Source organism: Chinchilla lanigera, unplaced genomic scaffold (assembly GCF_000276665.1).
Source record: "Chinchilla lanigera isolate Chin_1 unplaced genomic scaffold, ChiLan1.0 scaffold00212, whole genome shotgun sequence".
Classification (NCBI taxonomy): Eukaryota; Metazoa; Chordata; class Mammalia; order Rodentia; family Chinchillidae; genus Chinchilla; species Chinchilla lanigera.
The window spans coordinates 313,912-327,843 of NW_004955613.1; the positions used below are offsets into that span (position 1 = coordinate 313,912).

A 13,932-nucleotide genomic window follows, 5' to 3' on the forward strand; every position below is an offset into this window, starting at 1 on the left:
ACGCTCCTTTTGCCGTTTTATTTTTGATTTTGTTTCCTTTTCAGAGGGTTCCTCCTTTTCTCTAAGGAGGGTACGAGCCGGGGGGAAAAGATCATTCCATTTATCTAAAAGTTCCCGATACGCCTTGAGCGCATCGGAAGTCACAGGAGGGTCAGGCTCGGAATCCGAGTCAGAAGTCCCTTCTGAACTTGTCTCCTCCTCGGTGGAAGGCATAGAGCAGTCGCGATAACCAGACTATGGCCCCAAGGCGGAGAGCGGACAAGGGGGCTTCTCAGGTGGCGAATCGTCTGAGGATGCCGGGAGGGCAGTAGCCCTTTCCCTTTCCAGATGACCAGCCGCCTTTCTGAATGCTTGTGCAAACTGATTGCGCCGAGCAGCCTGGGAGGCAGAACACGTCTCCCGCAGCACTCTAAAAAGAACCTGTAGTGGCTCCTGGAGCTCCAAAAGAGTAGAGCCCTCCAGGAACCAAGGGTCAAGGGCATATTTTGTCTCAAATTGTTCTTCCCGAGATAGAACCTCAGGTAGTTCAGGCACATCCAGGGCATCTCCAGGAGGAGATGTTTTTTTTATGTGCGGGGGTTTCGAGGGAGTGGCCTCCGTTCGGAGCACAGGGTAAATATTACCCTGGGTGGAAGACGGGAGAGAAAGGTGGAAGGGGGGTGTACAGGGTTAGATGGAGGGTGATTTTGCTCAGGGTCAGTGGAAGGGTCTCCCTGGACGACCTGAGTCGACCCATTAAAAAGAGACGGATGGCGAATCCTGGGGCAGATGGGAAGGAGCCAACAAATCAGACCTGTCGCCATCAGGAGTGGACTGATACAAATTAGTATGTATTGTCCCTCCAGTATCGGCGTACAAAACAGCGCGAATAAGGCGCCAAATAGAAAACATATCAGCAGGAACACTCTCCGGACCATGTTCGGAAAGATAACGTGTGAGATCGTCCTTGACTCGATCCCAAGCGTCTACACGCAGAGTACCCTGAGAAGGGAACCAAGGGCTAGTTTGACTGATAAAGCTCAAAAAGCGCCTCAATTGTCCCTCACTAAGTTTAGCACCATTTGCTCTTAATAGGATAGCCAAAGTATTAGAAAACAGAGAAGCCTCCACTGAGGATGTATTTCCCATATTACTCTCAATGAAAAGAAAGAAAACAAATGAAATACCTTTTTCCTGTGGTCTCTCCACAGGGTCTGCTTGAGCCTTCAAGGTCCCTGTATCGGGCGCCACTTGACACAGTCCAGCTGTGCGGGGTCCAAGAAGCACAAGAACAGCCTGACACGGGTTGAGAGGGCTTCAGAGAGTCGGAGCTCTGAGCAAAGCTTTATTGTACAGCAGTAGTTTTAAAGGCAGTTTTCAGCAAAGCATCAGACCATACCACATGACCTTCTGTTAATTAGTTGGCATAGTAACTTTATCAGAAAGCAGTCGGGTCATGGCCACCCTGCAGACAAGAAGAGGGAACACAATAATTTTCCCACAACCTAAATTTAGGTAGAGCAGAAAACAAACAACTCTTGGCTTAACTCCTAGACTGCTCGGGCCTCCCCCTGGTGTTTTCATGTCTTTATCACAGCCAAAGGGAGGGGCACGGCCAGCCCAGGAGAGCAAGAGTTTTCTCTCAGCTCTACATACTTGTTGATGCCAATTGAGTCTCTGTGCCTGCAACAAAAAGCCTTACAAATTTATGATGGTACAATTGTTTCTAAAATGTGTTTCCAATTAGAGATTTAGAATGTTAACAATTCTTTATTAGAGATCTCATTTTAAACAGCTTAATTTCTTATATCTTGTTTTTCATTGTTCATTGATAGATGTGATAAACAGATAGTATAATTTCAATTCAAATTTATTCAAAGAAAAGATTACTATGATTATCTAATTGCTAGCTCCCAGTTTGATGACAGGCAAACCTTCCTATTAAATTTTTAATGCTCTATATCTGCAGATTAATAGTAGAATTTTAAAGGAAGAGACTATGCAAAGAATGATTAAATTATTTTTAAATTCGTTAGTTAATAGAATGAAAGACAATCAACACATCCTTTTATCTTGTGAAAAAGACACTCTTCCAGATGCCATGTCACCCTCCAGGGTCAAAGGCGAGGCGTGCTGGAAGTGAGAAGAGCATTCACAGGGGCACCGCAGAGCCTCGAGTAGTTGTTTGGCCAAGGAGTTGCAAGTAATGCAAAGGTCCCTTGATGTATTTTCTATCAGTAACCTTGAAAAGAGAAACAAAACCTTGTCTCTTTCCTACTGCTTAAAGGTGTGTGCTTTATTCAAATGTACATGAGAGTGAAGTGCATTATTTTACTAATTCGCTCATGTTCTTCATTTGGGCTAATTCTGGCTGTGATAAATTATCCAGGTTCTGTTTCAGTGACATCTGCTGAACAAATAGGAAGATACGTATTTGCTATTACTTGGTGTTAGACTGAAAGTATCCCTCACCTCTAGATCTCTACCTTTCTCTGTTTCCATCTTCTGTAATGAGTTACTCATCTCTGAATCATTATTTGTAATAACAGTAAAATTCTAAATTCAAAGCAAGGAGGTCAAACATGCAAAAGCATCTGTGCATGATGCTAACATTACAACAGGCTGCATTGTGATGGAAATAAGTACAAGTGCAATTGATTGTAAACGTTTGATAAAATAGCTGTGAAGGTTTGATGAAGCTATGCAATAAGAAATGCTGGCTTTCAGCTTGTGGAGCCAGGAGTAGAGAGCTCATTCTGAAATCTGCCTGAAGAATCGTTACTGCTGCCTTTCTCTTTGCCAAATATCCTGAGCTTGGTCTGTAACTCAGTTTCAATTGGCCTTGGCATTGATTTGTTTAACTCAGTCTAAGGGTCTACTCCATTACCTAATTGAGTAGAGCTAAACTATTGTTTTGGGTTTGGAAATCTCAGTGTGTTTAGTATACCGGTGAATATGTCATGCTCAGTATAGTGCCTTTATGCTGATTTTAGTGATCCTATTATTCGAGATTCCCTCGAAAGAAGAATAGATTTTGGAAACTGGGTGCGAGATTAGAGGAGTCTTCAGGGTAAGGAGGTTCAGGACGTGTGTTAGGTGTTTCGGGGCTCATCTTGGTGCATCTCCCTCACGTATCAGGTGAAATGTCCGTGTTCATGGTGCACTGCATTTGGCCCGGCCTACAGTTCAATTCTTCAGCCTTATGAGCTGAGTTTTGCAGCACTCAGAGTTGCTGTGAGCAGCAGGGATTGGGATGTGGAGTCACAAGTGGGAGGAAGCTGCTTAGCATCATCGTTTAAGCAGCACTGACACGGCTTGAGCCTGGTCATGAGCGTGTTATAACTTTTTACTTTTATTTTTATTTTCACCTATTCACGGTCTTTTCCAGTTATTCAGTCTAGCCTTTTATTTCCCTCATTTTGTAAAATATTCATATTTAATATATTCAATAGTTTTTAAAGTATCTTTTAGAATCTCCTTTGGGTTTTTCTTAAAATTCATCTTTGTGCATGTGTATTTTGAGAGGAGTAAATACTAACAAATTTGAAGAATATTTCTGTTATGAAATAATTATGGAAATGATTCGAAAACTTTGCAGATTTTATTTCTATTTTGAAGCAGTTTGTTGAGTAGAATAATAAAGTACTTTATGTAACATAGGATATATACTTTGATATTGCAGTTGATTTTATGGTGTAATTTCTATTAAACTGTAATCTTCTCCTCTCTTCTTTTTCCATCTGGTCTTATATTGTATTCATGAACTGCTATAAAATCTTGTGTTTCTTTTCTGTTACTCTTTTATGTGTGTGTGTGGGGGGTTTTTTTTTGTTTTTTTTTTGACACAGGTTCTCGCTATGCAGTTCAGGCTGGCCTTGAGCTCACTTTGTAGCCCAGGCTGGTCTCGAATTTGCAACTATCTTCCTGCCTCAGCCTCTCGAGTGCTGGGATTACAGGCATGCACCACCACGCCCGGCTTCTGTTACTCTTTTAAACAGCAGCTCTTTTTTTCAGCTCAGTCTGTTCTTTCCATACAATTATTAAAATAATTGTATAACTGGAGGAAATATTTGTGTAGTTGTAGTTTGAAATGTAGATTGAATTTTCATGGGTTTTCACTAAGAACTACCATCTGGTGATATTTATTTTATATAGTTAGTGACACAGAACATTAGTTATTGCAATATTTTTAGAATATAATTGTTTTATCGTCATATTAAATATTTCTTTTATTGCATTTTTCTTGTTAGCAATGTAAAAATATTTTTGACTACTACAAAAAGAAAGAACATGATTTGTATAAAACATACCTCATTAAGCTGTTAACTATTTTAAGCTAGATTTTCCCTTCACCTTCAAGTTGAAATACTTTGACAAATGAAGGTTTTCAGCCCAAATACAGTCACTGGATAATCGTTTCAAATTGAAAAATCATCATTGTGTTGTTTCTGTAGTTGAAACCCTGCAAATCCCGGGAGTGGAAAATAATGCTTCAGACCACATCTCAAAAGAGTTTTAGAACATAAAACTTGTAATTAACAACATATTATTTACTCTGAAAAATGTATAAAAGCCCAAATTTGTGTCAGAAACAAAAACAAAAATTTCAATCCTTACCTATGAATTAAACAATCTTTATAGCCTACTTCAGTTTAAGACTCCTAAATGTTCAGTTAAATTTGGAGGATTCATTTCAAGCTCACCCTTATTTTGATCAACAGGTTTGGCCAAACTTGTGAAGTTTTATCTATTTTTACAAGAAAAACTTGATGTGTATCAATTCATAATTCATAAGGGCTACAATATCACCTTCAAATAAATTTTATTATAGTTTTTATTCAGATTCATGACCAACAAAAGTGAAATAAAGATTAAATATTCTTTCATTAAAAATTATAACATTGTGCAACAACTTTTCCTTGACAGTGTTACTTAGAGAACAAAACTCAGTAGAATATTTTCATGAGTGAACAAAGATTTAATCTACCATCCTAAAATATGCACAAATGGAGGGTGTAATTTTTGCAAGCACATCATTAAAATGGTTACAAAATTACTTTACATTTTTATTTTGCTTTTAGTAAGCACCTTTTCTTTTTTCTTTTGCCATTGGAATTTATAAAGATCTAAAAAGAAGATTTGGAAGACCCAAAGGATTAAAAAAATAATTAAGTTTCCTACAGCTCAAAATCTGGTAACGAGAGTGCTGGTTCCCTTTGATCTGTACTCACTGTATGCATGAGTGGAAACATTACAGGTTCCTCATTAATATCTACAAATACTGTATGTTAATCACAGTAAAAAAATAACAAAAATAAGTAAAAAGCACTATATTTCAGATTGGGCAGGTTTATTGTACCTAATAGGAAAAAGCCATATTTTTACCTAAAGCGATTTCAGAAATATCAGTTGTATTTAATTATTGTCCTTTTTTTCTTTAAAAGATAATTACATTTTTCCATGGATGCTTCGTTTACTCTCTGCTTTACTACTTCAGTTTAAGCCATGACAACAGGAAACCAAAGTTTGGGGACAGATTTCGTGCTGGTTGGTCTTTTCCACTACGGCAGAATGAATGCGCTCCTCTTTGCTGCCGTCGTCACCCTCTTCTGGGTGGCTGTGCTGGGGAACGTCACCCTGGCCCACCCCATCCGCGCGGACAGCAGGCTGCACACGCCCATGCACCTCCTGCTCGGCCAGCTCTCCCTCATCGACATGCTGTACATCTCCACCGCTGTGCCCAAGGCGGCGACGAGCTACCTGACGGACACCAAGGCCATTTCATTCTGGGGCTGCGAGATGCAGACACTCGCGTTCCTGATCCTTGGTGGGTCTGAAGCCATTCTCCGGGGCTTCGTGTCCTATGATCGCTACGTGGCCACCTGCCGTCCTCTGCGCTATCCTGTCCTCATGAGCAGGAAGATCGGCGGCTGCCTGGTGACGTGTGCGTGGTCAGGTAGTGCTGCCAACTCCCTGATACCCACGCTGTATGTCTTCCAGCTTCCCTTCTGTGGGTCTCGGCTCGTTAACCACTGTTTCTGTGAGCTTCCTTCTCGGCTGCCATTGGTGTGTCAGGACACCTCCCAGTACGAGTACACGATCCTCTTGAGTGGACTTGTTATCCTGCTGCTGCCGTTCCTGGGCATCCTAGCGTCCTACGCCCAAGTGCTCACTGCCGTGCTCCGGATGCGCTCACGCACAGGGCAGACCAAGGCTCTTTCCACTTGCTCCTCCCACCTGACTGTGGCGAGCCTCTTCTATGTAGCTACCCTCTCCACCTGCACTCGGCCACACTCCTTGCGTGACCCTGCCCAGGATAAGGTGGTGGCTGTTTTCTATACCATCATCACACCCCTTCTGAACCCGTTCATCTACAGCCTGAGGAACAAGGAAGTGCTGGGGGCCCTGAGAAAGCTTGGGATGATGAATATTGGCAGAGACCATGTGGCTTTAGGAATCCCTTAGCGACTGAGGATTAGCACCTTAGACAGCTGTTCCTGAAATCTACCAGGGAGGGTGTCAGGACAGTCGCTCTGGGGAGATCCCGAAAAGCACTGTGCTCATTAGACTTACTCACACAAAGGAGACCACAAATGTTATGGACTCTGCGTTCCTGAGGAGGAATATTTTCGACTGCCCTTTCCTATGCCATAAAAGTCAGTGCATAAGACGCTGAACCTTGGGGGCTGGGAAATTAGCTCAGCGGCACAGCACCTGCCTGGCAAGCACAAGGTTGTGAGTTTGATTCCCGGTACTGGAAAAAAACAAAACAAAACAAAAAAAACACAACAGAAAAAAGAAGCTGAATCTGCCCTGCCCAAACATTTAACATCAAGTTAATTTAAATAATGTCCAAAGTTCATATACAGAAAATAATTCCCTCATCCAGTGATAAATCCACCAATGTTTTAGAGATTTCCCTGTGACGGTGACTTTGTTTTAGGTGGGAGTAAACAGAGGCAAAACCGGAGGAATTTTCCCTGAGTGATTTCTACCCTCCATCTAATGTCCCTTGGCCACATGACCTCGCAGTGACAGAGCCGCGGTGCGAATGTGGCCAGCTCCTTGTGAGTGGGGCGGGGTCAGCAGCAGAGCACTGGGACCGCTTCACGCCGCCAGGCCTGGTGAAGCCTCCTGTGCCTCTCAGTGTCGGCTTCTCTCTCCAGCTCAGGCGTCAGTGCTTTGGGTGGGTTTCTTCTAACTAACTTACTAGAGTGATGCTCTCATTAGAGTGTGTCCATTATTTACTTCAAAAATATTCAAATGTTTTATTTTGCTAACTAACTTGAAATGCACTGCAAAAAACAAGTCCAGTGCTATAAGAAATTTACAGGCAGGGAAAAGCTTCTCATCTTAAGCTTTTTTAAATTAACTGTTTAACTCTGTGAAGCTCAGGGAAGATATTTCCCCATTAACACACACATACAAATGCACAAGTGCATAAAACTAGTTGAGTACTCTGAGCAGTACAGGCGGTAACCTCACCGTTTTGATTGACAGCCAGACCCATGGGGTAGGAAGCTCTCTGAAGAAACCTGAGGAAGGGACTCACCAGCTCATCTGCAGAACCTCCAAAGTCTGACTCCATTGTGCTTTGACACAAAGTCCTAGCTGAAAACAACCCCTTTAATATGAATTTTGCTCCTAATGTACTGTGCAGTTCCGGTACGTGCAAGGCCAGCACCAGGAGAGTCCTCTCCCAGGTACAGTGCAGTGTGGACCGCACAGCAGCCCTGCTGAGCGGGAGGAACCCGTGCAGGGCTGGGAGGAACAGGCTGCCTCAGGGGAGCACAACCGCTGGGATCCACGTCGAGGGGACGTCCTTACGGACAGTGCAGACAGAAACTGGCCGTCAGCAGAGCTGTGCACAGTGACCGGAGGAGAGAGCAGCTGCGGCAGAAGGCGGAGCTGACAGAGTCATCAGGCCAAGGAAATCAGAAGCCGCCACTGGAGCAAGAGTCCTGTGGACATTAGGAGAGGATCGAGGCTTCACGCCAATCACTGACTGGAGGTGGGGAGAGGGCGAGAACAGCTGGGGGAAAAGGTCAAAGGCCAAGGAAGGACTTCAGACGTCTGCAGACCCCTGTGAGAAGCAATTGATGTGTTTATGAGCAGCTGAGTTCAGCTTCTACTGCGTCCTATGTAGATAATCAGGAATCACAGTGCTGTGTCTGAGGATCAGATCTTTGAGGAGGGCTGGTTCTCACAGGCGAAGTGAACACATCTGTGAAGAAATCAAGATTCCAGCCAACTCGGACCTCTCATCAGCACCAGGACTATTTCAATGTCAAAGTTGACATTTGAGACATAGGGAATATCTCAACTGTGCTGGTGGTATGCAGCTCAGTGGAATGTCACTTGTCCGGCATGCATGAGTTTGTAGCTTCCGTCTCCAATAACAAAAGAAAAAGTCAAACTGTATTTTTGTAATCAGGATTTCTCCTGGTTTTCACACACACTTAAACTAAATTTCTCTAAAGAAATCCAGACGCTTGTGTCACATTTTATGTACATACTCCTGTACTAACAGAGGAAAAATTCTGGGATTTTCTTCCAGGAGTCTTGAGGAAGCTGAGAGTCTTGCAGAAGTCAGAAGCATCTAAGTGAAAACTTAGGCCAGGTAGGAGTAGAAGTGAGGGGCGTGGAAAAGCAGGTGTATCTGTTCACCGATCTCTTTCCTCCCACTCCATCCCAGCACTGCACACTCAGACACAGGTGGACTTGCACACCCACGAACACTGCACTCATCTCTGCTCACCCATGCACACACACAGGAAGGCCCCTGCAGGCCTCGTGGACTTCAGTGCGAAGCTGGTGCCTGAATGCTGCCCTTGTTCGGAGAGCATCCGCAGACTTTCTGACTGCTTGCACCTGGGTGCTGAGTGGCCTTGCTTCCAACCATACATGTTCTTCTGTGGGCTTTCACCCGGACACCTGTGTAACTCGGCCAAGACCAAGGGTTCTCATCTATAAATGGGGGAAAAGTACAGCACGAGCTTCCCAGTCTGGTGACATAAATTCTTGCTAAATGGAGATTACTGTCATTTCTCAATAAAGATTAGTACTTTCAATTTTTATTAGCACTGTCATTTTTAGGGTTAATTCACCAATATTTTAATCAAGGTTTATGTATTTTACTATTCAATTAACTTACAAAGAAATAGCAGCATTTGATTTGTATTTTTGCTTTTGTTCCCAGTCTCATTTATTGACTCTATTCCTATGGGTTCCTATTCTCTGTACCTGTGTGAGTACTTAGTGAAGTACCCATTTCTATACCAATCTCTATGCCCATCTGAGTGTAAAATTGCAACATCCCTTCATTTATGTTTTAGGGAAAGCTATTATAATCATTGAGACTAATTTTTACTGGCGTTTTTACTTTTCCAGTAATTTATCTGCAGAACCGCACTTGAGCAATTACTCATTATTGAAGTTTGTTAGGAAGTAGAACAGCATTATAACCGTTCATGTGTCATATAAACCCTCGTTGCTGGGAAGACGTATTGTATTGTTTTTTAAAATTCTCTCAGGACAGAAACAATTTCTTTTAAGCAGATCAGAATTTTTTTTTTTTTTTTTTTTTTTTTTTTGCTGGAACAGGGAGGATGGACAGAAGGGAATAAACAGTTACTGGATATATCTGATGCTTCTTATACTCTCTAAAAGTTAATATCCATAAATAATCTTTGTATGAGCCAGGGATGATCTCCCTTTTCGAGGAGACTGACCTGAATCTCAGAGAGCACAAGTAGCCTGCCCTGGATCTGGTCAGCAGGAAGTTGTAAGCCTGGAAGAGCTCAGCGGTGCATCCTTCCCATGCAGGACCACTGTGTTGGCTGAGATACCCTGACCCCTCTCTGGCTCCCTAGGACTCACCAGGCTTTCCTGATCCGTTGGTTATTGCCAAGGCTGTGCTGGCCGGATTGATGGCTTCTCAGGAATGAGTGTGCCCATTTAACAATGATAAAGGGCTTCATCGCTGTCCAATGGGTCAATCCATTCTGACTCTTCATAAAAAAGAATTCGGATGAGGCTGCAGCTCAAGGACTGAGCACTTGCTTAGTACACACAGAACCCTAGGTCAAACTCCAGCACTTGAAATAAAAACCCATAATATATTAAGACATGTATTCATGTGTACAAATGCTAGTTCTTTTGCTTAGTGTATATTCCTTTAATTTCCGGTGATACTTTATATCTGTGCTTGTAACGCATAAATTTACGCTTATCATGTTGTAATTCTGCAAAGAGTATTCTTAAGCCTTTCACAAGGCTGGGGATTGGCTTGTTGTCCAGCCCTATGTTAGATGAATACATTTAGTCTTATCAGATAAATCTACTTCCCAGTTCCTCTTGGAAAAATGCCACTTTTTGAGTTGAAGGAAAGAATTGTGGCTATTATTTATTAATCATTTACTAAATACCTATAACTAAACATTTTAAGTCCACTACCTTGTTGTTTTCCTTTGCCAGTCCTGGGTGTAATTTACTGGACTCACTGCCCCAGGCATAGAGGAACGCGTTTCCCTCACAGAACCTGAGTGTTGGCATCTATAGTACAGCTGAGCTCGGAGGGACACAACCTGTGCTCATCAGGACTTCTCACCCTGCGTGCTCTAGTCAGGGAGGCTCTGGAGCCCAGAGATGATTCGGAATGCGACGCATTTAATGACAGACAGAACAGGAATTCCTATTCCCCTCGATTAAATCACTAATTGCAGTTTTCTCCAGTTGTAAGTTTTAATGTATGACTAACACCATGTTCACTCCATGTGTACCCTTTTCAGTGAGGATCTACACAGTGGGGTGAATGAGCTGAACTACAACACAGGATTTGTGTTGCCTGAGTTAATTTCTCAGTGTGCCGACAGAGAGCCGTTTGGTTTAGCCAATTGGATGGACAGCCCATGGTTCATTCAGCTTTGCTTTTTAAATTGAACGTTTGTGTCTCCTCACGGTCCAGACAACAGTTGGAATAAGAAATGGGAGGGCCTTCCAGGAGCTGAGGAATTTCACTGTCAGAATTAGGGCTCTGGGCTCATGTTACCTGGTGTGAGACCTGCACTTTCTGGTAGAAAAAAAATCATAAAACCCATACGTTCTTCACCTGCATTTCTAAAAAAGCAGGGCTCTTATTTGGTTGTTTGGAAGTAAAATGAGACAATGCACATCCCAAGTGTCTAATATTGGGGCAGTGGCAGAAATTCCTGCCCTGCTTCCACCAGTGTTAAAATCCCGTGGGTTGGGGTGCAAAGGAGCCCTGTGCAGTGCTGGGAACGGAAGTTAGCACACTGTGAAAAGAACATGGAGTTTCCTGCAAAAACTAAAAATACAGCTGTGTGTGACCAGCTGCATAGGACCCTCTGTAGGTCCTGGGGGAAATGATCTCAGCACACACAGGACACCCGCATGCTCACTCTGGCACCATTGTGGTTTGTACCCAAATGTCTCTCAAGAGCTTTGTGTGCTCGTGGGAGGGAGGTGATCGGACTGTGGGGCTCGTAGCTGACTTGCAGGAGACGAAGTCTGGTGCACAGAGACAGCCACTGGGGGTGTGACCGGAGGGACTTACCTCCCTCTCCTGCTCCCTTCTCTCTTTGTGCTTCCTGACTACCAGGAGGTGAGCGGATCTCCTCCTCCATGGCCCTCTGCCTTTCTGTCCTTCTCTGGAGCCAACCAAATATGACCGAAACATGAACTGAAATCTACTCGTTCTCCTTTTCTGGTGGGTGTCAGATACTCTGCCCCAGTGATGACGAAGTGACCAGGGCAGCACGTTCACAGCAGCCAGGCAGCGGAACCGGCTGAGGAATTCCTCTCTTGGTTTTCAGGTTCATAGAACATCATTTTCAGTTTTTTAAATCATATTTTACGTGTCCTGATTCTGTCATAGGCAGCACGGGGCTGGTTCTCTTCATAACCCACTTGGCCATTCTGTAGCCTGTAACAGAGATTTGTTTCTATGCTGTTCTGTGCCGTTACTGACAGCTGAGCACTGGCTGCTGCCGTCCTGCTGCTGCCCTGTGTTTGCGCACGTTATTCCTGCTCTCCTCTTCCGTCACGGGGCCCCTCCTGTGGTCACTTCTGTGTCACATTTAGAATCTTTGCTTTTTTTTCTGTGCGTTGGGTTTAGTTGTTGCTTTTTGGTTCCTGTGAGACTTACAAGGGATATGCTGTCTTGTTGATCAGATAAATACTGAATTTTCATTACGTAGAAATAAATCTGAGGAAGTAGGGCTGAAAAAGAAGCTCAAGGTAGTGTCTGCCTAGCATGCAGGGCCTCCAAGCCACGCCCTCAGCCCTGCAGTTGAAAATGAACAAATGTGCTTCAGAATAATTTTGGTGAACTCCATGCCATGCCAATATTTTAAATGTTAGGTGCTACAATTTACACAATTATATTTTGCATGTTGCTTAATGACATTTCAGGAATTTGTATTTTCACACTTTTGCCTTTCATCCTTTATACTAAGGACACAACTGGTATAAACTCCACCATGACATCATCAGAGTGTTTCTATTATGATTTAGACTTTCTTTTAACCCTGGGTTAAGCACAGCTGTGTGTACCCCCTTGGTGTCTCTTTCTTGCCTGGACCCCCTGGCCTTCACACTTGTCCTGTTAATTAGCAGAAGAAATGTGGATAAAATGGAGTTGTACAGCTCCCATCTGTTAGGTAAAAGTCTTCCTTGTGGTAGCCTGGACCTCCACTGGGATACATGTGTGCTTGGAACACTAGCTGCCCCTTCTGCTGGCCCAGGAGATCATAAGATGTGGGGATTTAGTCTGAGCCCACAACTTTGATGACTCTGCAATGTGGAAGAAAAACGCACTTTGTTTCACTTTTGCAATTCACATAAATAGAATAGTAGATATGGACTAGCATGGAATCACAGAATGGAAGGAACAGGGTTAACCACATGTGTAGTCAGGTGAGTGAGGAGGTCTCATTACTGTGCGTGGAAACCAGGGGATGCTTTTCCAAATGAACTGTGAGCAGGAAGTTCTCTCCCTTCCTTCCTTCCTTCCTTCCTTCCTTCCTTCCTTCCTTCCTTCCTTCCTTCCTTTCTTTCTTTCTCTCTCTCTCTCTCTCTCTCTCTCTCTCTCTCTTTCTTTCCTCCTTTCTCTTTGAGGGCAGGCTTAACTTTGGGAAGACAGAAGACCTGAGAGAATTATCTTGTTTCATTTTTTTTAACTATGGTTAGCCGTTGTTGGGGCAAAGTGAACACAGGGGATGGAGATTTTGCAGCACAAAAAAACACAAACCGAGCTTGAGTGAAACTCAGAGGAACACAGATGAAAAATACGACCACATCACAAGTCCCTGAGATGTGACAGTTCTCAGCTGCTGGTACGGAGCTCAAGGTCAGCTCTAGGGTGACCGTGGTACCACTGATACGACCCTACACTCCCGGATTACTTCAGAAATGTGTGTTCAGCACCATGTTTTCCATTTTGATCAGAATTTATTTTGGCAAATAATTTTCAATAATATTTTGGCATATTTCTGAGCATAATCTTATAAACTCATTTAATATAGATTTAAAATTGGGAATGTTGCTTTTATGTATTGACAGGCAAAGTACGCACATCAAGAATAAAAATAAATTGGAATTACATAAGGCAGAGAAATGTGTGGAAATCTAATCAATAATAGTCACTAAATTAAATAATGTGTTAGGTAAACATGGAATGTCGAACACTGGTCTGTAATTATTGCATGTTTGAACTGCAGTTTTATTTCTCTCCACAGGAAACACTTTAATAAATCCAACACCTACTGATTAATGTAATACAGCTGCAGCTGGCGGGACTGATAACTGCTGCATACATCAAATCTTACATGTTCTATGCAAGTTAACTAATAGGAAGGCTTACTGGGGTAAGATCTTGATTTATTATTCAAGGCACAGCCCGTTAGGAAAGAGCAGAGAAGATTCTTCTGAACA

At 43.1% G+C, this 13,932-nt stretch overlaps 2 protein-coding genes across 2 annotated transcripts in view; one reads left to right on the forward strand and one right to left on the reverse strand.

The window, feature by feature from the left end:
- The window catches only part of LOC102027704 (endogenous retrovirus group K member 25 Env polyprotein-like), a gene marked incomplete in the record, with an annotated part of 12,710 nt that extends 11,046 nt beyond the window's left edge, over nucleotides 1-1,664 (reverse strand). Inside the window, 1 exon segment of the mRNA XM_013510130.1 lies at nucleotides 1,167-1,664.
- Nucleotides 1,665-5,484: 3,820 nt separating this feature from the next.
- LOC102028044 (olfactory receptor 2AK2-like) lies at nucleotides 5,485-6,444 on the forward strand. Its single transcript, XM_005414972.1, has one exon. The coding sequence runs from the start codon at nucleotides 5,485-5,487 to the stop codon at nucleotides 6,442-6,444; it is 960 nt and encodes a 319-aa protein (XP_005415029.1).
- The last annotated feature ends 7,488 nt before the right edge of the window (nucleotides 6,445-13,932 follow it).